We start from the raw sequence: 22,224 nt of genomic DNA, 5'->3' as shown, positions 1-22,224 counted from the left end.
GTGCTTGTGCGTGAGGGGCGGGTCTTACAGTGCCACGTTGATGGACGCCAGTGGGGACGTGGAAGCTCCAGTGCTCGTCTCGCGGCCGGGCCAGTGATCACAGCGCGAGCGTAGCAGCCAGGAGCGGGGCTGTGTGGGACGAGGACGACAGGGCGACGAGGGACTCGGCTCGGCAACTGCTTCATTCCGTGGGAGAGGAGGCGCACAGAAACGGGAAGGTGAGCGGAGTAACCAACCAACCAACCAGTCAGTCAGTCAGTCAGCCAGCCAGCCAGCCAGCCGTCCGTACTCGGATAGCTAAGCTAACTGATATCTCCCGCCGGTCTCGATTCATTTCTCCATGACAGAGAGTAGTAAGACACAGTGATCCGGCGCGGCAGTGGAGTTTGTACTTTCACTGCGGACCAGCGCCGAGCGGGCTGTCGTCGTGTACTACGAAAACTCAGTAGTGTGTCTGTGTGCGCGCGAATCCGAATGTTCCGTTTACATAATTTAACATGATTTATTTATTTAGCAGATGCTTTGAAGCGACTTCAGACGGGACGCCTGTGTCTGTCTGTCTCTTTTGGCATTTCTGTTGCTTGGGGCACAGTTAATTAAACCAAACATGCTGTTTTGGCTGTAGGCGACATTAGCAGATGCTTTTTCAAGCGACTTCCAATGAACTCTATGTAGTGTTATGAGCCCATACACCTTATTCACCAAGGTGACTTACTTACTGCTAAATACATTACTTACAAGGGGTCACTCATCCATACATCAGTGGAACACTCTTTGTCACTCACACACTATGGGTGAACCTGAACAGCATGTCTTTGGACTGTGGGAGGAAACCAGAGCACCCGGAGGAAACCCACGCAGAACGGAGAGAACATGCAAACTACACACAGACTGAGAGGGGATCGAACCCATGTCCTTTTGTACCACCCAGGCGCTGTGAGACAGCAGCGCTACTTGCTGTGCCTCCGTGCTGCCGGTTTACTGTGCTTTTTTCTGTCTATCATTCATAGACAGAAAAAAAATACATAGTACTATGCGGTCTGCGCATTCTCCGCTGTAATGATCACTACAACCCAGGACAATTAGTGCAGTCTGAGGTATGTCTTCGTATTAAATCTGTCATTACTCATAGTTGGAGTCTTTTCTGTAAAAACCACTGTAACTGTTCAGCCCTCGTCGCACCAGCGTCCTTACAGTTGTTCGTGAGTGAATTGATGTGGTGTGTCGAGGCAGAGCTGGGGCTTCGTGCTGCTTTCAGTGAGTGTCTTGACGAAGCGTGAAAGATAAAGATGGAGCTGCGCTCCAAATGATCACACACACATGTTTACAGGCAGTCTCCTCAAAGTGACTGACAAACACGCAGATCATGCTGCACAGATTTCTTTCCTTTATTATGATAAAGTACAAAAAAAGAGAATATCCCCAGGTTCTACAAGCACACTCCTCGAGTTTTTGGGATATTTTACCATTCCTGTGTGCTAACCTCTTACGTTCAGGCTGCACCTCCTCACGAGAAGGTGTGAAGTACCATAGCACAGCTCATCTCAGCGCCTTCCTTCTGTGTCCTGTGTGAAGAAACGACTGACCGGGACTGTGAGCCCTTTTACCTCTGGCTCTCTCACAGGGCCCTGTTAGCGACTGGTGACTGCCTGCAGCTGTCTTATTCACACACATTGCACCAATACACGTGAAACAAATGGGGGAGAAAAGAAAAGTCAAAAGTCATGAAAGGCATGCAAAGTCAAAGGTGTAATTGTCTGGAAGAGAGGTCCCCTTAACTTCCTGCAGTTTACATTTGCGCTCTGACTTCCCATTTTTCAGTTTTTAATGCCTGTCCCGTGTCTCTTTTGCAGTTGTTGCTTTCGGGGGCACAGTTAATTAAACCAAAACATGCATGTTGTTTCGGCTGCAGCATAAGACGACGTACAGCTCTACATAGGTGCATTCAATAACAGATGAAATGCTTCAGAAACAAACACGTGACTTTTGAAAACAGTTTTTGTGACGCCTCCGTTTTGCTGATACACGGTACTCAAGCAGTTGCTTTTAAACATCACGTACAGATGGCAAAATACATTGATATGTACTAATAAATGCATGTATATATGTATGGGGTGTTTCCAGGGCCATAAACACGTATGAGGTTTTGCGGTGGGACAGTGAGTAGTGCTGCTGTCTCTCAGCACCTGGGTGGTGCAAAAAGACGTGGGTTCGATCCCTACTCAGTCTGTGTGGTGTATACATGTTCTCCTTGTGTCTGTGTTGGTTTCCTCCCACAGTCCAAAGACATTCTACACACACACACACACACACACACACACACACACACACACACACACACACACACACACACACACACACACACACACACACACACACACACACACAGAGTCTGAAACCCCTCGTCCCTAGCGGGGTCACGGTGAACCGGGAGCCTAACCCGGCAACACAGGGTGTGAGGGGGAGGGGACACACCCAGGACAGGACATGCTGTTCGGGTTCACCCATAGTGTGTGAGTGACACAGAGTGTGTTCCATCGATCTATGGATGGGTGACCCTTTTTAAGTAGTGTATGTAGCAGTGTAAGTCACCTTGGTGAATAAGGTGTGCGGGCTGAAAGCACTACGTAGAGTTCACTGGAAGTCGCTTTGGAGAAAAGTGTCCGCTAAATGTATACGCGTGTGTGTATAGCTATGCATATGTGCATGAACGTTTCCTTCGTCAGCTGAAAACGGTTTAGAGAATAGCACTAAAAGCGTGTGCTGTGTTTCTTGTTTAAGATGAAGCTGAAGGAGATTGACCGTACTGCGATACAGGCCTGGAGCCCAGCACAGCACCACCCTATCTACTTGGCAACAGGTAAGAGCACATGTACCTGTCACTGGACCCTTGTCCATACAGCATGTGTGTGTCTGTGCTTTTCTGCCTTTATTTCTGGATTCCCTGTTGTCTCTGTGGATAACCCCCTTATTAGTTCTTTGGGTACTGGGTGAAAGGAGTATGTGCAATGCTAGTACAGACCTTAATGATTACATGAACTACTGCCTTTCCCTTGTGTCTACACAGGAACATCTGCCCAGCAGCTTGATGCCACTTTCAGCACCAGTGCCTCACTTGAGATTTTTGAGTTGGACTTGGCAGATCTCTCACTGGATATGAAGCCCTGTGGCACCTTCTCCTCTTCCCACAGGTGAGTGGGGCCTGATAGCCGATGGCTTTAAAGTACGTCCATGACTGGCATTGGTCAAGGGTTGCCCTGATTTGGAAGCAAAGCATATGTTTTCTTAAGGGTATTGTTGGAGCCTCTTATTACATCCAAGACCTTATGCAAAGCCTTGGGAACTGACTGAGTCAAGATGTCTGAACATGTGCACATTTGTACAAATGCTCTTGCACAGTTGTGTTCAAGCAAGACTGATTCAATTGGAGCAGAACAAAGAAGACTAAAAGCACACACACAAAACAGCCTGGCGCACAGTGAAAACATACCTTTTGGAATCTGAACTATTCTGTATTTTTAGAGGTAGCAGCAGGCATCACATGATTTGTTGGTGACAAAAGCGAGTTATGTTAAAATTCACTGTTATAAGACTTTTTTTCATTTTAATCAAAGTTTGACAAGGTAGAAAGCAGATGGGAAAGTGGTTGCTGTTGTGCACAGTTATGTAAAACCACATAAGAATTATTTAGTCCTTGTTAGCTGTGTGAACACTCTTTGTTTGCTCTTCAGCCTTGTGTCTCAAACTGTGTTCCTTTGTCTTATTTGGGTTCTTCCTTAAGTTACATATTGGATACCTCTTGAATTTTTTTTAAATTTGAATCCAGGTACCACAGGTTGGTGTGGGGTCCCCACGGGATGGATTCAGAGGCACACCCCTCGGGGGTGCTAATTGCAGGGGGTGAGAACGGCAATGTCATTCTCTATGACCCTGCAAAAATTATTGCAGGCGACAGCGAGGTGATCATTGCTCAGAACAACAAGCACACTGGGCCAGTGCGAGCCCTGGACGTTAATTCCTACCAGGTATTTGTTTTTGGAGTCTGCATTCTTACTGCAAATATGGATAAGTTAATTGTTTTCTTTAGTCTTGCCTTTTTTTAAAAATTTTTTTTAAAAAGCTCTTCTACATGTGCAGTCTTATGTCCTTTTGTTAAATTTTTATCAACTCTGAATGCACTGTTTTTGGGGGTATGTTTTAATTGGGTCTTTTGTTAAACTATCCCACAGACAAACCTGATTGCTTCTGGAGGCAATGAGTCAGAAATTTACATCTGGGACCTCAACAACTTCGGTTCTCCAATGACACCAGGACCAAAAACTCAGGTGCAGGAGATTTCCATAATGATCTTGAAGATGACCAACTCCTGACAGGTTGGACATTTTAGTAGTGTGCATCCAAGTATCTGGTGAAATGGGAATGAAACTCAAAGTAAACTGAACTATGAAGGCACAGTGGTTGCCCCTGCAAATGTTTGCATTGTTCAGTGTGTGACCTAGTTACTCCTCCCACTCAGCCCCTAGAGGACATCAGTTGCGTGGCATGGAATGGCCAGGTCCAGCACATCCTGGCTTCAGCCAGCCCAAGTGGCCGTGCCTCAGTGTGGGACCTCAGGAAAAATGACCTCATCATCAAAGTCAGCGATCACAGCAATAGGGTGAGCTGTCAGATTTATGTAGATCATGATATCAGCTGAATCAATTGAAAGCATGAGTCTGAGATGTTTCCCATGTTGTCCACGGGACATGTACTTGTAGACATTTGAGACATCACTGCCTTCTGATAAGGGCTGACAGTTGATCAGGATATTGTTTCCAAATTCTGTTTCAGGTAAATGTAGAACAGTAGATATTGTGACCAAATTCTTTTATAAGTAAATCTAAGCAAAGCTTGGGCAAAGGTATGTGGTTTGTTCCAGCTTTTTTGCATCTTTTCAAAAATTTTTTTCAAGATACATTTTTCAGCCTCGGCAGGTATCCGAACGTGTCAGTTCATGTCAGGATAGCACTACCTCATTTTCCAGGGTCATAAACACATATGGTTAGTCTTTACTGCATAAGACAAGGAGTGGAAAGAAATGGTAATTTTGGCTTGTGAATGTATGGAAAATGTTTCCTATCCCAACCCTGGGGTTTTACAAGCCTGGTACTTTTTGTCACCGGTTGAACACAGGGTGGAGTTTTTCATGTGTTTTTTTGTGTTTAATAAGCAATGGTAAAGTAATTTTCATTCTAGGATCTTAAATAAATTTTGCTGTAAAATGATGTGAACTGAATTCTCACATCATTTGACAGCAACATGTTAGCTGCAGTGCAGGCAGGTCACACTGTGCTCTATGGAGGGTGACAGTCCTGCAGTTCTTCATTGTCATAGCTTTCCAAAACACCGCTGTCCTTAAAGCATGCATGGTTTTACCCCCTCATGTATAGATGCACTGCTCTGGGCTTGCCTGGAACCCGGAAGTAGCCACCCAGCTGGTCTTAGCTTCTGAGGACGACCGCATGCCTGTCATTCAAGTGTGGGACCTGCGCTTTGCTACATCTCCCCTAAAAGTCTTGGAGAATCACACCAGGTGCAACCCCTTCATTTGACCCTTTTCTAAACCAACTCATGATAACTTTTGTTTATAAAGCAGTAACTGCTGAGTCTATGGCTGTCAGTTTCCATAGAGCTGTCATGTCCAAGCATAATGTCTTTTGTCCATTCCTTGGGTACATTAAACTCAACTCTCTCTGCTGCCACCCAAATCAAAATGCATGTTTTTGATGTTTTCAGTTGGACGTGTTCTGTATTTTTGCCTGTCTTATGAAAGATGCTGCACTATGCTGATACTTATTTTTTAAATAATCTTGGAGGGGAGTTGGTGTAAACTCTGGTAGCAAGACAATGAATCTTTTTCCAGGGGTGTTCTGGCTATTGCTTGGAGTCTGGCTGATCCAGAACTGCTGTTGAGCTGTGGGAAGGACAACAGGATCCTGTGCTGGAACCCTAACACTGCAGAGGTGAGATATGATAGTCCTGCTTGGTACCAGAATTGAAGCTCCAGCTAGTGGCACACTTCAGGAATTGAATTCAGGTATATTTCTTTGAAAGTGCTTACAATTTGGGTTCAAACCATAGACTATCACACCAATTGCATCTGCTAATTTTGCAGCAACTAGACCACTCTGACATTAATCCACTGAAGGAGGGAAAGATTAAGTTGGCTATGCACCATGCAAATTTCTTTTTAGTGACAATGAAGGATGCATCCCTTCTCTAGTAATCACTGCAGGATCTTGCAGCCCTTTGTCACTCTCATCAAGAAAGTGGATTAGCAGAATCATAGTAATCTTGGAGGACTGCCAGACAATGGGCGGTAGTGCTGTTATTGTTCTGGAGATTTAATTTTTCTGCTTCGGCTGCTCCAGGTACTCTATGAGCTTCCCACCAGCACACAGTGGTGCTTTGACATCCAATGGTGCCCCAGGAACCCCGCTTTGCTGTCAGCTGCTGCCTTCGATGGACACATCAGCATCTATTCCATCATGGGTGGGAACAATGACTGCCAGAGGCAGAAGAACACGGATCAGGTGCTCGCAGTCCTGAGTTCTGAATCTGCTCTGTCAGTCCCTGTGTTTTGAAGAACATCAGAATGTTGATGTTATAAAAACATGTCTTGTAAATGCAAATTTTTGTAAGTGAAAACAGAAAAATGAAATTAAGTAGACATGAAACATCATTTACATGTCATTTGGCTGCAAAACATGGCCTACTGAATTTATCCTTGTGACTTTTTATGGCTAGTGAAACAGTGCTGTGATTGAAATTGCTTTATGGCAACTCAACATTGACCTCCTCTTTTCCAGCTCAGTTCCTCTTTTGGAAACTTGGATCCATTTGGTACAGGCCAGGCATTGCCCCCTCTACAGCTGCCCCAGCCAAGTGCCACCAAGAGCACTCCGACTCCGCTCAAGAAACCCCCTAAATGGATCCGTGTTCCTGTCGGGGCATCGTTTGCTGTGAGTACTCAACTAGGAGGTAGATTGTGTTCTCTTGACCCTCTTTTTTATAGATATTAAAAGCCACTATATCCCTACGTATTCTCCAGGAAATCAGATGATGTCTTTGATGTCGAATACATTTTAATACCATACTGATATACTTCGTTCTTAACGTTCCAGAGTATGGTGTCTATACTTTAACATCCCGTGGTGTTAATTTTTTCACAGTTTGGTGGCAAGCTAGTGACGCTGGAGAATGTCATGGCAAATCCCCAACAACCACACCAGCCTGCGCCATTGGTTCATGTGAACCAGGTTGTCACAGAAACTGCTTTCTTGGACCGCTCGAACCAGCTTCAGGCAGCCATGACAGCAGGAAACTTTGCTGACTTCTGCCAGTCCAAGATAAAGGCTGCTGAAAATGAGTTTGAAAGGACAGTGTGGTCTTTCCTAAAGGTGAGCTTTGTTCAGGGAGTTGAAAGACTACTACCTAACTGTAGCTAGAGAACTCACCTGGACAGGACAGTGTTTTAATCTGCACACTTTTGTTTAACAACATAAGAATCATTAGACTCCAGGCTTAAATCATGATGCTTAACCACAACTGATGTATTTACTGCTGCAGAGGTTGATGGGCACTGGAACTTGGATAGTCACCGGCTGAAAGTGACTGATTAATGCACATGGTAGCAATTTGATCACACACTTTTCTACTCCTGGCTTTTAGGTCAACTTTGAAAATGATACTCGTGGCAAGTACTTGGAGCTGTTGGGTTACAATAAGGAGGAACTGGCCCTCAAGGTTAGTGTAATTGCATAATTCCTGCACATATTTTAACACCTGATGTAGCTAATATTTTAAATCCGTATCAGGTACTACATATTTGGTGAGATGTCTTTCCAAAAATCTTTTTTACTTTGGCTGTGCATGTTTATGGGAAGTGTACACTTAGGTGGTGTGGAGTGTGACCTTAGGTTACTGCAGGAACTTGTCAGATGTGAGGAAGCAGATTGTATTGACCTGAACGTCTGGAGCTTTCAGTTCTGTGGTTGAGCCTATATTGTTTCAGCAGGTCACTGTGTTCTGTTCACAGATATCTGCAGCCCTACAGAAGGACAACGTTAAGCCCAAAACGGTAGGGCCAGCTATCTGGAATAGCTCTGCGGTCACGCGAATATTACAAAATTCATACTTTTAAAGTACACAGAATTTGATTTGTTGGAAAATAAATATTTATCTAATGACTCCACTAAATAAAACTTATTAAATACATGGAAAAAAAAATGTACAAAAACTCCATTACACTTTCTTTTAAAATTTGATTAGCAATAGTCTGCTCCAGTGTTGATCTTTCATTTTTTTCTTGCTTCAAGTAAAATCAACACAAAGGCATCTAAATGCAAATTTGTAGTAACCTTTATCTTGGGGTTTCCTTCTGTGGTCCTTGAAAGTCACTGTGCACTGATCCTTCAGAATCAGCAGAATGAACCTAAGGTGTGACCTTAGTCCTCTGACATAGACTGAGAGGTTTTCCCATGTGTTAGATTAGATCGAATTTCAAATTTGCATTATAACAAACAATTCCACCAACAATGTCATTTTTTAAAATTGATTGGGATATGCCACATTTAGATGATTTTTAATACCCCCTGCCGAATAAGGCTCAGTCAGGTCTCATTAAATCATATAGCAGAAAAAGCAACTTGACTTTCCAGGACCTCTGGGTAGATATCAGAGTGACTCAGGGTCACTGTTTTTTCTGTTATCTGGTGCACTGTAAAAATGTGTGTACAGTGTATAGAACAGGATTGAACAGGATCCTTTGTAACTCTTGTCTGGGACATAGTCTAACCAATAACATGGTCCTTTTCCAGAGTTCCCTTGTTAAGCCTTAATAATGATTATGTAATCTTGGGTCTGCTTTTTAATTTTATTTAAAATTTTGCCTAATCCTTTGTGGATGTACACATCTGTCCCTGCTCCTGAACAGCTGGTTTCTGCTCCTGATGCTGAACTTGCTCCCAGCCCTGAATCTCAAAAGATACTTGAGCCTGACCCTAAACCCAAATCTGAGCTTGACCTCAAATCTCAGGCTGCGCTTGAACTAAATTCTGATCCTGAACCTGAGCTTGATCTTCAATCTGTGGCTGAACCTCTACCTGAACCCCAGACTGAGTTGAAAACAGAGCCTGGATGTGATCTGGAATCTGAGCAGATAGTCGCCAGTACAGATGCTGGCCTGCAAGAGGAAGAGGTTGATCTGGAAGAGGTACTCTTGCTTGCCACACCCACTTGCTCACTACTATCCTGTTCTGTTTCCCCTCTGTTCTATTCAGGAATTCTGTTCTGAATCACTTATTGTCAATCACTTTTTTTTATTCAGCAGACCATTGTAAGAGTCATTCACTTACACATACACAAATTAAGGTCATATTTAAAGTTGCCAGTTCACCTGAAACACATCTTTGGACTGTGGGAGGGAACTGGAGCACCCAAAGGAAACCTATATGAACACAGGGAGAACATGCAAAATCCATACAGACTGAGCTGTATTCACATCCACATTCAAACCCACAACTCGGGCATTGTGAAGCACAAGCACTGCTTGCTGAGCTACCATTTTTGTTTCATGTTTCCTTTGTGAAAGGCCTGAATGACAGCAGCATCACAAGTATATGTTTCAAACAGACATGTAACAGTATAAGTTACTAATAATAAAGCAAAAAAATTAAACAAATGGTGATATTTAATTTATAGCATACTATATACTTTGTATAGTTGGGTGACAAGAAGGTTGAGGAAGATGAAGCGCATCTGAAGAAGTCCACTTCAGCCACGGAAGCCATTAAATTGAGAGTCAGTGAAGGCAAGTCTGTTCCTATAGGATCTAAGTGCTTACATCCAATTTTAGATTTCATTAGCTGCCCAGAATTGTAAGAAATGGCTCCTGATTTGCTGCAGCATTATGTACAATTCTGTCATGGATTGGCAGAAATAATTTCCTCTGTAGCATCAGCTTGCATTTGTGTGACTTTAAAGTGAAACCAGGATTGAATTTGGAAAGAATAATTCAACTGAGTACTAGTGTTTTCAGAGTGATTTTGTTTTAGTGGTTTAGAAATTCATACTGTGTGTAGATTTATAGAGTCTTTTGTGGATTAGTGAGCCACACTCTTGATGTTGTACCCTGCTATGAAGTCAGATGAATAATAAGGGAAAGGCACGCATGGGGTTGAAATCCTTGTTATCTCCTGCAAACCCTTATATGACTGGCAGTTCAACATGTTCTGCAGATGTTGATGGACTGATAACTCAGGCCCTCCTCACTGGAGATTTTGAGGGAGCTGTAAACCTCTGTCTCCATGACAACCGCATGGCTGACAGCATCATCCTGGCCATAGCAGGAGGGCAGGAGTTGCTGGAGAAGACGCAGAAGAAGTACTTTGGTAGATCACCCAGCAAAATCACCAAGGTTGGCCTCTGGAATCACTGCTTTTAACAGGATCCACTTTTGGCTCAACTTCTAATTCTCATATGTTTTTGATGTTGATCTATTTCACAAGTAAGCATTGGATGCGTTTTCTAACTTTACTGTGAGCTGAGGAATGTGAAATGTAAAGATGTTTAATTTTACCACCGTTAGTGCGTTTTCATTTTCTTTCCACATTTGATGCTCCCTCTGGGGATGCATTTGACCCCCCGAAACAGATCCTACATTTACAGCTTTCAAATACACATGCTAGTTTTTTTTTTTTCATGTCTGTGCAAAAATTTTTTGTACGGCCACAAAATACAGCTAATTTTTTACACATGCTAAAATGACACACAGCAGCAGGCGGCATTGTGGTAAAGAACCTTACTCTTCTACCCTCAAGGCTACTGGTTATAATCCCAACAATTTTGTTACTGGTTCTACTTTTAAGCAAGGTACTTACTCAGTGCTGCTTCAGGAAAACTGGAGTGTAAAAGTGAAGTCATGGACAATGAATTTGCTTAGTGTAGAATCATGTAACTCAAATAGTAACTATTATGTAAAGAACTATATGCAAAGAGCTGGATTTCAGACTTGATAAGAGAAAGCACTGGACTTGGTCTGTTCTCATATGGAGTTGACATCTGTCTCTTCAGCTGATCAGTGCAGTGGTGACGAGGGACTGGCAGGACATTCTGGAGACATGTGACCTGCAGAACTGGAAGGAGGCGCTGGCGGCAATCATGACCTACGCCCGTCCAGAGGAGTTCTCCACCTTCTGTGGTACGCAGCCACCCAGTGTAACACTGTAGGCTTTGGAAAAGCCTTGCTTTGTGCTCTAGTCTGGTAGAACAGGTTTCTGTCATTGCCGAAAAAGATTATTCACTTTTTAAAATGTAAGCCAGAAATTATATCTTGATGTTAAAATTTCAGTTTTCCGTTCAGTGACCATGTCGTACCATTACTCCTACCCTCATTGTTGCCGTAGAGTTGCTTGGCTCACGACTTGAGGCCAGTGGTGACCTGGAGCTGCGTGCCCAGGCCTGCCTGTGCTATGTCTGCGCAGGAAACGTGGAGAAGCTGGTAGCCTGCTGGACAGGAGAACACCATGGACATTCCCCACTCTCCTTGCAGGTGGGTGTTGACACTTGTAACAGGGGTGTTGGTCTCCGTTAAGTGTTGTAATGCCTGAATTGGTGTGTAAAGTGTAGCACTTCATACTATGGTACGTAGATGGCTAGCTTCCACTTCTCACAACTTTTCTCAATGTTTCCTAGCCCTTTAACTTTTACCTGTGGCATGTCACTTCCTGAATTGTCTGGCTATGAGAAGTCTAGGGGACACTGTTGTCTTACTTGCCCTACAAGCTTATTACAAAAGGCTTCTCAAAACACTTTGAAGAGCTGAGAGTGTAAAACCAGCACACCCACCTGTGAAACATTTTTGAATATAAATTTTTTTTTTTTTTTTTCTTTTACAATGGCACTTTAACTAGATTTTTGTACAGTCACAAATACAGCTGATTGTTACATATGTTAAGATGGTACACAGCAGCTAGCCACAGCAGGATCTAGATTTTTTTTTTTCTCAGTAAAAATGCCACTTGAATTTTCAAGGAGAGGTGAGTCCAGAGCAATGTGCTGGTCCCCCCCCCCCGGCTATTCTGGTAGTTGTCATGTTAAAAAAGATGAGCTTAAACAATAAGGCATCCAGGGCAGTAGAGGAGTTAGACTTAACTGATAAAATGGATATATTTGATTTTCTGTCCATTCATCATCTGTCCCACTTGTCCTAAAACTGAGTAACTATCTGTATTTATAGTGATACACTAAAGTTTTAAGAGAAAAACACTATACAGGGTATTCATTAGGGTGCCAAGAAAATGTAAGGGTAAAATTAAAACTTAATATTTTGGAGGTCTAAACTGCTGATTTTGTTCCTTTGACTTAAAAATCAACTGGATGTTTTTTTTCCTTTTTTTTCCTCCCAGGTATTTAAATGTCTGATGGTTGCTCAATTATAGCATATTCTATAATCGATACCATCCATCCATTGCCAACAAGCTCTTGTCTCAAGCGGCGTCCCAGTGAGCCGGAGCCTTGACTGGCAATACAGGGTGCAGGGCTCAGGGGGGAGGGGACACACCCAGGGCAGGATGCCGGTCTGTTACTAGGCACCCCAAGCGGGGCTCGAACCCCAGACCTGCCATATAGCAGGCACCGGCCAAACCAACCATGTCACCCCCCGCCCATAATGAGTACCTATTTCTCTTAATTCAAGATAAACAGCTATGTATCATTCAGAACTGACTTTTGGTGAAATGTACTAGTGCTTACTTCTTAGAAGACTTTAACTGTCCTTTGGTTTCCACTGTCAGCAATTTGACTGGGAAATGTAATTGTTTAAAATATGTGAATTGTTTGAAGTACAGCACCTGCTACCAATGTCACAGCAGCACTAAATTGAATTTCCTGCATTTGGTGAGTTTAAAATTTAGTTTAGACATTTTGATAGGACTTTCTTCTTATAGTGTGATGATGCTCTAATGCTCTGTTCATGAATGTTGTGAATTAATGGACAAAGTGCTATGACATCTTGTTGAGTGACTCAGTAGTTATGCAATAATACTTATGTACAATTGCAGCTTGTAAAAAAAAAAACAACCTGTGTTTAATGAGCAAGTGGTAAATATAGCTTTACTGTAATATTTTTACTGGTAAAACACTCAAGAGGAACAATTTGAAGTGGTAAGATTTGTAAATTTGAAGCTTTGTCATTGGCATGATTTAAAAAGATAAATGGTAAAGTTCCTTCTGCTGCTATTTTGGGATATTTTGTTCTCCTACTACTGCTATAACTTCAGAACATCCACACTAATCTGAGTGGCTACTGATAATATACATGGTTGTCTTTTACTAAATTTAATTTTTAGCTCACAGTGAACCTGTAGAAATTGTTTATAAATGCTAAAGCAATACTTTAGACAGTGTATGTTAATTGGCAGAAGCAGCGATATATTTTCAAGATTCACAAGTAATTGTTTCCAGTTAGTTTTTATGGTTTTATCTTTATTTTTTGGAGTTCACTTGCTAAGGAGCAGTAAAACTTTTTGTATTTATAATTAACTGTACTTGCTCTTAATCAGAGATATTGGGCTGTATTGTGTGTGTGTGTGTGTGTGTGTGTGTGTTTGGTCCTGCAGGACCTTGTGGAGAAGGTGGTGGTGCTACAGCGTGCAGTACAACAGACCAAGGGAGCCACCCCTGCTGTCATGGGTGCCCTCTGGGCTGACAAGATGAGCCATTACGCCAACCTGCTGGCCTCTCAGGGCAGCCTAGTCACAGCTGCTGCTTACCTTCCTGATGGCTCTGACCAGGTAACTCCAGTTGATTTGGTCATGTGCTTGACAGCACTGTTTAACATGGAGCCAGTGCTGTCATCTAATGATATTCCCCATTCCTCATCCTCTTAACAGCCTGCTGTACAGCATCTACGGGAGCGCCTTCGCAGGGCCCTTGGGGATACATCAGCAGCACCCACTACCCCAAGCCTTGTTCCAGGCAGACAGCCTGCAACTCAAGCTAGAACCTCAGCTAGGCCAGCCTTTGCCCCAGGACAGCAGCCTCACAGCCCAGTGACTGCCCCTGCACAGGCAATGACCCCTGCACCTCAGTATTACCAACAGGTATATGTCACCCTTATACACAAGAAGCACCTGTTCATGCCTCCCTTTGGGTAAGCAAGACTTCAAGTGCACAAGTGTTACAAGTCAACCTGTTGTCCGTAACAGGTAACAGCCTGTTTGCTTTAGCCAGATGTGTCTTGCCTTACAATGAGCTCATCACCTACAACCCACAGAACCCACCATGAAGAGCTGAAGAGAGGTCTTCCTCTTAGCTGGTCCTCCATCTTACTGCATTACACTTTGCTGTTATTCCTAAGTTTAATTACTTTCTTGTCTCCTCAGTCTTTATTATGGCAAGCTATATTGCTTTTTGGAGAAATGTAATAACGAGCAGTTCGATTCTTTTTGCAAGCGAATGGTGGCTGCACCCCTCCACCTCGAGTCCTGCCCCTCGTGGTGCTCATCTTGTGCCCATCGTGCGTGTTTGTGTCTCTGTCCGCTTCAGGTTAGGTCTGCCTCTACGGTCACTTCCTGGAGTGACCAAACCCCTACAGCCCTTCCCAGTTTTCCTCCTCCACTAGGCTCCGCCTCAGACCCACAGGTATAGAGCTCTCACTCATCTTGGCTGTGCCCGCCTGGCTTGCATCCTTGCCCGTACCACACCAGCAACAAGGTGCTACCCCCACCACTTCACTGCTTGCCTGCACTCCTCTTTGGCTCTTGGGGTCACGCTACACCTCTTTATGAAGCATTCCTTTTGAAAAGGACTTGTAAAATTTGCATTTTGTCAGTTTTTCCAATACTTTTTAAATTTGATTTTGTCACCTGTGTAGGCAGTTTTTAAGTTTTATTTTAGTTATCACTAAATTAACAAGTTAGTTCATTACATATATAGTCATTCAGTTAGCTGCTGTTTTTCTCCAAAGTGATTTATAATGTTAAGCTACTTAGTTATTTACCCACTTATATAGCTGGATAATTGAACCTATTACCTTTGGGTCCTATATCTGAACCTATTACCTTTGGGTCCAAAGGCAGCAGCTGTAACCACTACACTACCAGCTGTACCAGTCAATTATACTTACCTCTTCTACATTAATTTGAGAATTTTATTATTTGAATCAAATTATTCCAAAAAGATTGTAGTTGATGAGCTGGAAAATGTCATTTATCTAATCAAATTAAGGATATGTTACTTAAGTCTAATGATTCCATGTTTTGGGCTTTATCAGCTGGGATTTACGTGGCAAGTTCCACTCTTGCTGATGTGGTACGGTCCTGTGGATGTGTAGCAGATGTGGCCAGTCCTTCATGCAGACCCTAGGTTCCCAAGCCTTTATGGAACTGCCCTGCTGTGTTCTCCTCTCTTATTTGCACGTTTTGTACATTAGAGCACTTCCTATATCATGATGAACTTGTCTTGGCCCATATACATCTCACAGCATTTCACTGGCTCTGAAAGACATGATTTTTGCTATGAATAGTCTGTTGTAGAACATCTTGTGTCTTCATAATGTTTAAGCTATGACGTGATTCAGGTAGGATTTTTAGAACTGCCCACTATATTAGATCATTTTTGGTCTGTTTTTATGGAGTTGTGATTTTGGTGGACTAATAAAATAATCAAAGATATGCCTAATTTTTTAAAAAGCATTCATTGCAGTCTTTTAAAATGTCATTGATGTAGTGTTTCAGTTTTTAAGACACTGACTCATCTTTTCAAATACTAGAAAAGATGAATGTACAAAATACCATGGCAAGTAACGGAACTGTGGATGAAGTAAAGATGCATTCTTGGATGAATTGAAAGGCTTTAGCAGATGAAGCTGGAAGCTGCTTAAAGCTTCAAGGCTGCTTCTTTCCGCTGTTTTAGTCATTGTTCCAGTTTGCCTCTCGAATCAGTGTTCACTTTCCTTGTTTACAAAGGGAAATTCATATGCAAGATGAACTGGACAGTCCTTGACAGACTTTATGAAAACTGATTCCTCAGACTTTTCGCACAACTTAGTAATGCAAACTACACTAGTAGAGAGCTTACATATTTTTCCCTTTTTATGAATATGAGCGCTGTATTCTTCTACTCCATATTGGACTATAACATCTGGTTGCAGTTTCAGGGCCTCTGCAACATTCTCCGGGCACTGCTTTTATACCTACTTGTCAAGATTTTTTTTTTTTTTTTTTTTTTTTTTTTTTTTTTCCTCCTCCCCCCCCTCCCCTTCCCCTCCAGCTGAGGCGGAAACCTCACTGAAAGAGAGCGCTGCCCTCCATTCAAGGCATACTTTAATTCCAGCACTTGGTCTCTGTAGATGTTTGTAGTCCGGCTCTCTTCAGCTTGAGTAGATGTCATTAGTCATCTCCTGCACACTTCTCTCTTTTTCAGGCTGAACCGTTTCCCCCTGGTTTTGGGATGCAGCCTTTGCCTAACCCCTCTGTGCCAGTCTCTGCTGCCTCTGGGTACATGTACTCCCAGCAGTACCCACAGAGTGAGTAGTGCCTGTTGATGTGGGGGATGTGTGTTTTGGGGGAGGTCGAGACCATCTAGCATTAGCCTCCCATAGAGAAATAATAGTGACGATTTTCAGAGAATGAGGAATCCTCTTTGCGCTCCATCTTGATACTCCTTGGAATGCCTTTTGCTCATTTTCTATATGTTTACATTGGTTATCTTTTAATACATAAAAAGATGCCAAAACAATTGAAATGCTGAGTTAAACTACTGATGTTATGACACTTGTACTGGCTGTTCTCTAACTTCCTTTTTTGCATGATGACCCATCTAATAGGCATGTTACTGAAAGAGTTGCATCCTATGATATATCTACACTTTGACTCAATGACTACATCCAAATGAGCTATTTCAGCCATCTGTATTTTTATTTTACTTAATAGATTTGATGTAGTGAACAATGAGGGGAAAAGCACTTCTTGTGTTGTTAGTCAAAGTGTGGTTGCCGTAACTCAAGACGGCACTGCTGACATCTCTCGTGTGTCTTGGCTGCTAATGGAATGTATCTCTTTTTTTATGTGACACTAGTTTACCCCCAAGTCCAGCAATACTCGCCAGGAGCTGGGGGGCCCTCTATCTATCAACCTCAACAGTATGCATCCCCTGCTGCACCTCCTCTTCCTGCCTCCTCTGCAGCTGCTGTCTATCAATCTCAGTATTTACACCCAGCACCCCTACATCATCCTCTGCCTCCTGTTTTTGTGGGAGGCTCTGCTCTGCCTTCTCCTTCCACTTCTTCGTTTTCTCCTCCTCCTCTGTCATCTGGAGCCTCCTTTCAGCACAGTGGGCCAGGAGTGCCCACCTCCTACCCACTTCCTCCACCATCTGGACCAACAGGTACACAACCTGACTCTTCCTTGGTACCCGCCTCCCAGACAACAGGTCTGCACTATCCTCATCACCTCCACAACATCCAGTTGACTCTTCCTGGCACAAGACATTGAAGTGTTTGTGTTTCAGAAACTTAATCTGTTAAAGGCTGTGAAACAGAATATTTGCTTAATTCTCTTATTTATCATACTTGAACACTTAAATGGTTTATTTATTGATGGATACGTTGTTGGTCTCATGACCCACAAGGCACTTTGTTTCATTCACTGGTATGGAGTTTGGTCCTACGTACTACATTTACCATGATGTTAATGTATAGATGATCCTCTGTAGCAGCTCTTGTCTCGCATTCAAAGGGCAAGAGTTCAGTTGCATCTGCTAATAGAAAAGACCACCACCCACCTAATTTTTACAGTACTGCCATCTTTTACAAACTATCGTTTTATTTGACCAGCAGTTGTTAATGGACCATAAAACAGAATGAATAGCCTGTGCCCTGTTTCCTGTGGTGTTGTTCACAGGGGGAGCCAGTGGTCCAGATATAACCTGTTTCCTGGAAGGTGAATTTAACGTGCCTCTGGAATTAATCTTTCCAAATCATTGATTTTTGCTGGTGGTTGGGATTCGGTCAACAAAATAACCTAATCAAATTAATGAAGCAAAACCGTTTAATTCAAAGTAATCATGGTATTTTGATTCTCAGAGAATACTTGTTCTTCCATAATGTGTGACAGAGAAAGTGTGTTCCACTGATGTATGGATGAGTGACCCATTGTAAGTAGTGTATTTAGCAGTGTAAGTCATGGTATCTGGGCTGATAGTACTGCATAGAGTTAATTGGAAGTCGTTTTGAAGAAAAAGAATCTAAGTAAATATATATGTTACAAGTATAAATGAATGGTGGCTTTGCTTTAAATGTTCATATCTTGTTTTTATACATATATACTGTATATGCATTTCATTTTTAACTTTTAGCACAAAGTTTAAGCACATTTTATTGTCTTAATTCCCTGCGCAGAACTATTATGCAGAACACAAATGTATAACAGTTGAAGTTGAGGAAAAGAGTGACCATTTCTGTAGCTGACCCAGATGCAGTGAGTTAAAACAGTGATAATTTGAGTCAAGAGTGAGAGCTCCACACAGTGCAGTATCTAGGTCAGTCATTACTCTGATGAGGATGGGAATCAGGCTTGCGGTTATCTTTTGGTCCAGGCTTGGGCAGAAATGGCAAAAGATTAAAGGTTCTGATTTTGCTCTTGTTTGCATTGTGTTTCTTTTGCATGTTTGTTTTGTCTGAATGGAGAATCCTATCTGAGTTTATGGGTTTATACTACACTTTTGTTGACACTAAGCTGATTCTGTTATGGATTCCATGAGACCATTAACAAAATCAGTTTAATTTGTGTTAAATTCTCTACATGGTCAGTTTGTAGTGGTAAATGGTGCATAGAATGTGGTTCCACTGAAGTCTAACCAATTTAATCCTGTTCCCTTTGTTTATATAACAAATATGTCTGTTACAGAATATATAGGCAGAAAGGAGTTTGTTAGAAAGAGTGAAAGGTACAGAGGAAGAGGCTTGGTAAGAGACAGAAAATAAAACAATGAGTGAATGTTACACTGACTAACAAAGGGAAAAGGAAATTTAAATGAAAAAAGTGAAGCAGACAGTAAACACTGAAACAAGTGGGGGAAGGGATGAAACAGATTGCCTGGAATTGAAAAAGAAACACAGGGGCAGCCATAATCACTGAGAGGCTATGACATTTGAGTGGGAGATTTTTCCATTCTGCTACTTAGAGCAAGGGGTTTACTGTTGGATTACATTCCATTATAATTAATCTGCGTTCTTGTGGGGTTTCTAAATGCTGGGGGAAAAAAATCACCTATTGAATTTTTAGAAAATGTAGTATGTGTTGGCTTCTCAGTTTAGCAGAAGGTTGATTGATAGACAAAATACAAAGACAAAGTTGAACTGAAGAATGAAACCACTTACACTGAGGAAGTAAACTTTTTTTTTTTTTTTTTTTTTTTCCTCCCCCCCCCCCCTTCCAACAGGACCCCAGAATGGCTGGAATGACCCCCCTACTCTGAACCGTGTGCCAAAGAAGAAGGTTAGTATGTACATGCAGTACTCTGAGAAGGACATGGGGTCTTTGGTCAAAGGGTTTGGAATTGCACATTTGGTGATGGAATAGAACTCCGAAAAGGGTCCTGCAAGAGCTGACTTGAGCTAGTAAAATTGGAGTCTAAACCGTCAAAAATATTACTACTTGAAGTCTTAAAGATTAGGTGCAATTCTGAAAAAATAATGGTATTTGGCTTCCCTTACAGTTTGAGAAGGCAAAGGTCCTAAAATCTTGAGTCCCAACCAGAAATGTTGACCATTCAATACATGCAAAAGTACAGTACAGTATAAGTTTAAGGATGATTTTGCTTGGATTCTTTGGGTCATTTGTCACCTGACCTGTATTTCCTATTTTTTTTTTTTTTTTGTGTAACCTTCCTCCTCCAGGTCCCAGAACATTACACTCCCCCTGCCCCCATAACTGCACCCATTATGGCACCTCTTGGGGACCCCCAATCCCCCTCTACTGTGCAGCCCCAGCAGATGAATGCAGGGCAGCCTGGCATCCAGCCTGGAATCCAGAACCCCTACCTCACCATCCAGCAGCCTCAAGCCTCAACCCCTGGATACCCAGCCATACCTACCATGAACCCGGAAGGTGCACCGGGGGGTCCAATTGGAGATGTCATACAGGTAATAAATATTGAGCCATACCCATGGTATCACATTGCTCTTGACAGTTACAAGGAAAACTAGTGTGCAGCAGCAATGTGTTTGTTTACCTCCTGATACCTGGTGTGGACAGTTGCCCTGCATACATGAACTAACCATAAAAGGCTTTGCAGCCTTGAGCTTACAACTTTGCATAGTTGTCTACAACTTCAGGGTCTCATTAAAGCATATTGCTTCAATCTGAGGTTGGTCCATTTGTCTTAAGAGGTGTGATTTCAAACTTAAAATATTTATTGACCTCAGGGCTTTGTTTTTACTTTGCATTTGTACTGTATTTTTATTTGGGTTCTGTTATGGTTCTTATATATTATGAAAGCAGCAGTTTATTTTTAAAATGTATAAAAATTGAAAGCATCTTAAAAGCCTTGTTTATGATTTGAAATTAATGTTTTGGTTTTTAAATATTCTAATGTTGTGTGGGACTTTTTACAACTTATACAGCTGCTGGGTTATTTTATTATTTTTGATGGTATTTGAAATGACTTGTTTCTAGCCTACGCAGTCTATGCCTGCAGAGAAGATTACCAAAAAGCCTATTCCTGAGGAGCACATAATCCTTAAGACAACGTTTGAAGGACTCATTCAGAGATGTTTGGCTGCTGCCACTGACCCTGTAAGCCCTCTCTTTCTAATGCAATTATTCATTTGGATGTCAGTAGGACTGTGTGTAAGAAACTCAGTAATTTTTATGTTGTGAATTAAGTAGTAATGTTCCCAGAGTTGATTAAAGCATTTTCAAAAACATTTTGACAGCCCATCAAAAAATGCATATTATGTAACAAAAGTTTTGGATTTATATTTTCAATTTTGCTCAGTTCTATATACAAGCAGTTACTGGCCTGTTGGATGGAACACCAAACACACCAAAATTTGTTTATTTAAAGTAAGCCATGTTTGTCCTACTGGAGTGTGTGTGTGTGTGTGTGTGTGTGTGTGTGTGTGTGTGTAAAATGTTATATGTAACGATCAAAACCCAACACCACTGTTGTCATTACAGCAAACAAAGAGGAAGCTGGATGATGCAAACAAACGCCTTGAGTTTCTGTATGATAAACTACGAGAACAGACAGTAAGTAGCCCAATGGTCAATATATGGAGAGGTTCGTGTAATAAATTCCCCCTAAAGTACGACACATTCTGAGATCTGTCTCAAGAGTTTGAAGTACTTGCTTAAATTTGATATCCTTTGCCATTACATTTTGAAGCAATTTTCTCAAGCGTGGAATATTTTCAAGGCTCTCCTTTACAAAAAAAAATTGTTCTAACACAACAAAAGTACAATCATTGAAGCAGGTTTTCAGTTTGCTTTCATCCCATTTAACCTCTGTGCTGCTGTGTTCTCTAGCTATCCCCAGCCATTGTTGGTGGCCTGCACAACATGGCACGCAGCATTGAGACGCGCTCCTATGCAGATGGCCTCAGCATCCACACACACATTGTCAGTAACAGCAACTTCAGTGAGACATCAGCCTTCATGCCCGTGCTGAAGGTGGTCTTGACGCAGGCCAACAAGCTTGGGGTGTGATCCATGGGAGGCTTCTCTACAGGACACTGCAATGCAGACACAAGCCATCAGTGCAAAACAACACCTGTGCTAACAGTAGGACCAAGGAGCGTGGCTGTCAATGTCTTACCTTTCCTGAAGTATATTAGAATATCCAAGAATTTTTAAATGTTTTTATCTTATTTTTTAATCTGTAATGAAATTCAGGCAGAATAGAGTGCAATGGGATTTACTATCTTATGTTGTTCATTTTAAAAACAAAATCTTTTTATGATTGTTGGCAAGATATATGCTTGCATCACCAAAATATGTGTATTATGCATTAAAATGTCAGGTTAAAGGAGGGACCTGAATTTAATTGTCTCACCAGGATTTAATTTTATCATTTTTTCTGTATTGGTAGGCTGTTCAACAGCTGTCATTGTGCTGCCTGTCACCTTTTTGTTGAGGATAACTGATTTTTTTTTTTTTTTTTTTTTTGTGTGTGTGTGTGTTG

The 22,224-nt window shown here is 42.0% G+C and overlaps 1 protein-coding gene across 5 annotated transcripts; it reads left to right on the top strand.

Annotated features, from left to right (window-relative positions):
• Nucleotides 1-3: 3 nt before the first annotated feature.
• On the top strand, nt 4-22,191 carry sec31a (SEC31 homolog A, COPII coat complex component). Of its 5 annotated transcripts, XM_029252706.1 has the most exons (29): nt 4-218; nt 2,782-2,860; nt 3,068-3,191; nt 3,827-4,025; nt 4,230-4,325; nt 4,517-4,657; nt 5,430-5,572; nt 5,903-6,002; nt 6,411-6,572; nt 6,849-7,001; nt 7,212-7,439; nt 7,711-7,785; nt 8,078-8,119; nt 8,975-9,253; nt 9,763-9,850; nt 10,278-10,456; nt 11,113-11,239; nt 11,445-11,590; nt 13,659-13,832; nt 13,932-14,141; nt 14,587-14,682; nt 16,465-16,567; nt 17,119-17,427; nt 17,943-17,981; nt 19,483-19,538; nt 19,940-20,185; nt 20,718-20,837; nt 21,222-21,293; nt 21,570-22,191. In XM_029252706.1, the coding sequence occupies exons 2-29, from the start codon at nt 2,782-2,784 to the stop codon at nt 21,747-21,749; spliced, it is 3,966 nt and encodes a 1,321-aa protein (XP_029108539.1). In that variant the 5' UTR covers nt 4-218; the 3' UTR covers nt 21,750-22,191. The 5 variants fall into 5 exon arrangements, with proteins under 5 accessions (XP_029108539.1, XP_029108541.1, XP_029108540.1 ...); XM_029252708.1 differs by lacking the exon at nt 8,975-9,253; XM_029252707.1 differs by lacking the exon at nt 17,943-17,981.
• Nucleotides 22,192-22,224: the final 33 nt, after the last annotated feature.

This window comes from Scleropages formosus, chromosome 6 (assembly GCF_900964775.1).
Source record: "Scleropages formosus chromosome 6, fSclFor1.1, whole genome shotgun sequence".
Taxonomy (NCBI): domain Eukaryota; kingdom Metazoa; phylum Chordata; class Actinopteri; order Osteoglossiformes; family Osteoglossidae; genus Scleropages; species Scleropages formosus.
This window is presented reverse-complemented; position numbering and strand designations above follow the sequence as displayed.

Bases quoted from the DNA above. Each gene is read 5' to 3' on its own strand.
- sec31a (XM_029252706.1), top strand. From the start codon at position 2,782: ATGAAGCTGAAGGAGATTGACCGTACTGCGATACAGGCCTGGAGCCCA. The intron at 2,861-3,067 runs GTAAGAGCACAT...GTGTCTACACAG, and splicing joins CCCTATCTACTTGGCAACAG to GAACATCTGCCCAGCAGCTT. The intron at 5,573-5,902 runs GTGCAACCCCTT...ATCTTTTTCCAG, and splicing joins GTCTTGGAGAATCACACCAG to GGGTGTTCTGGCTATTGCTT.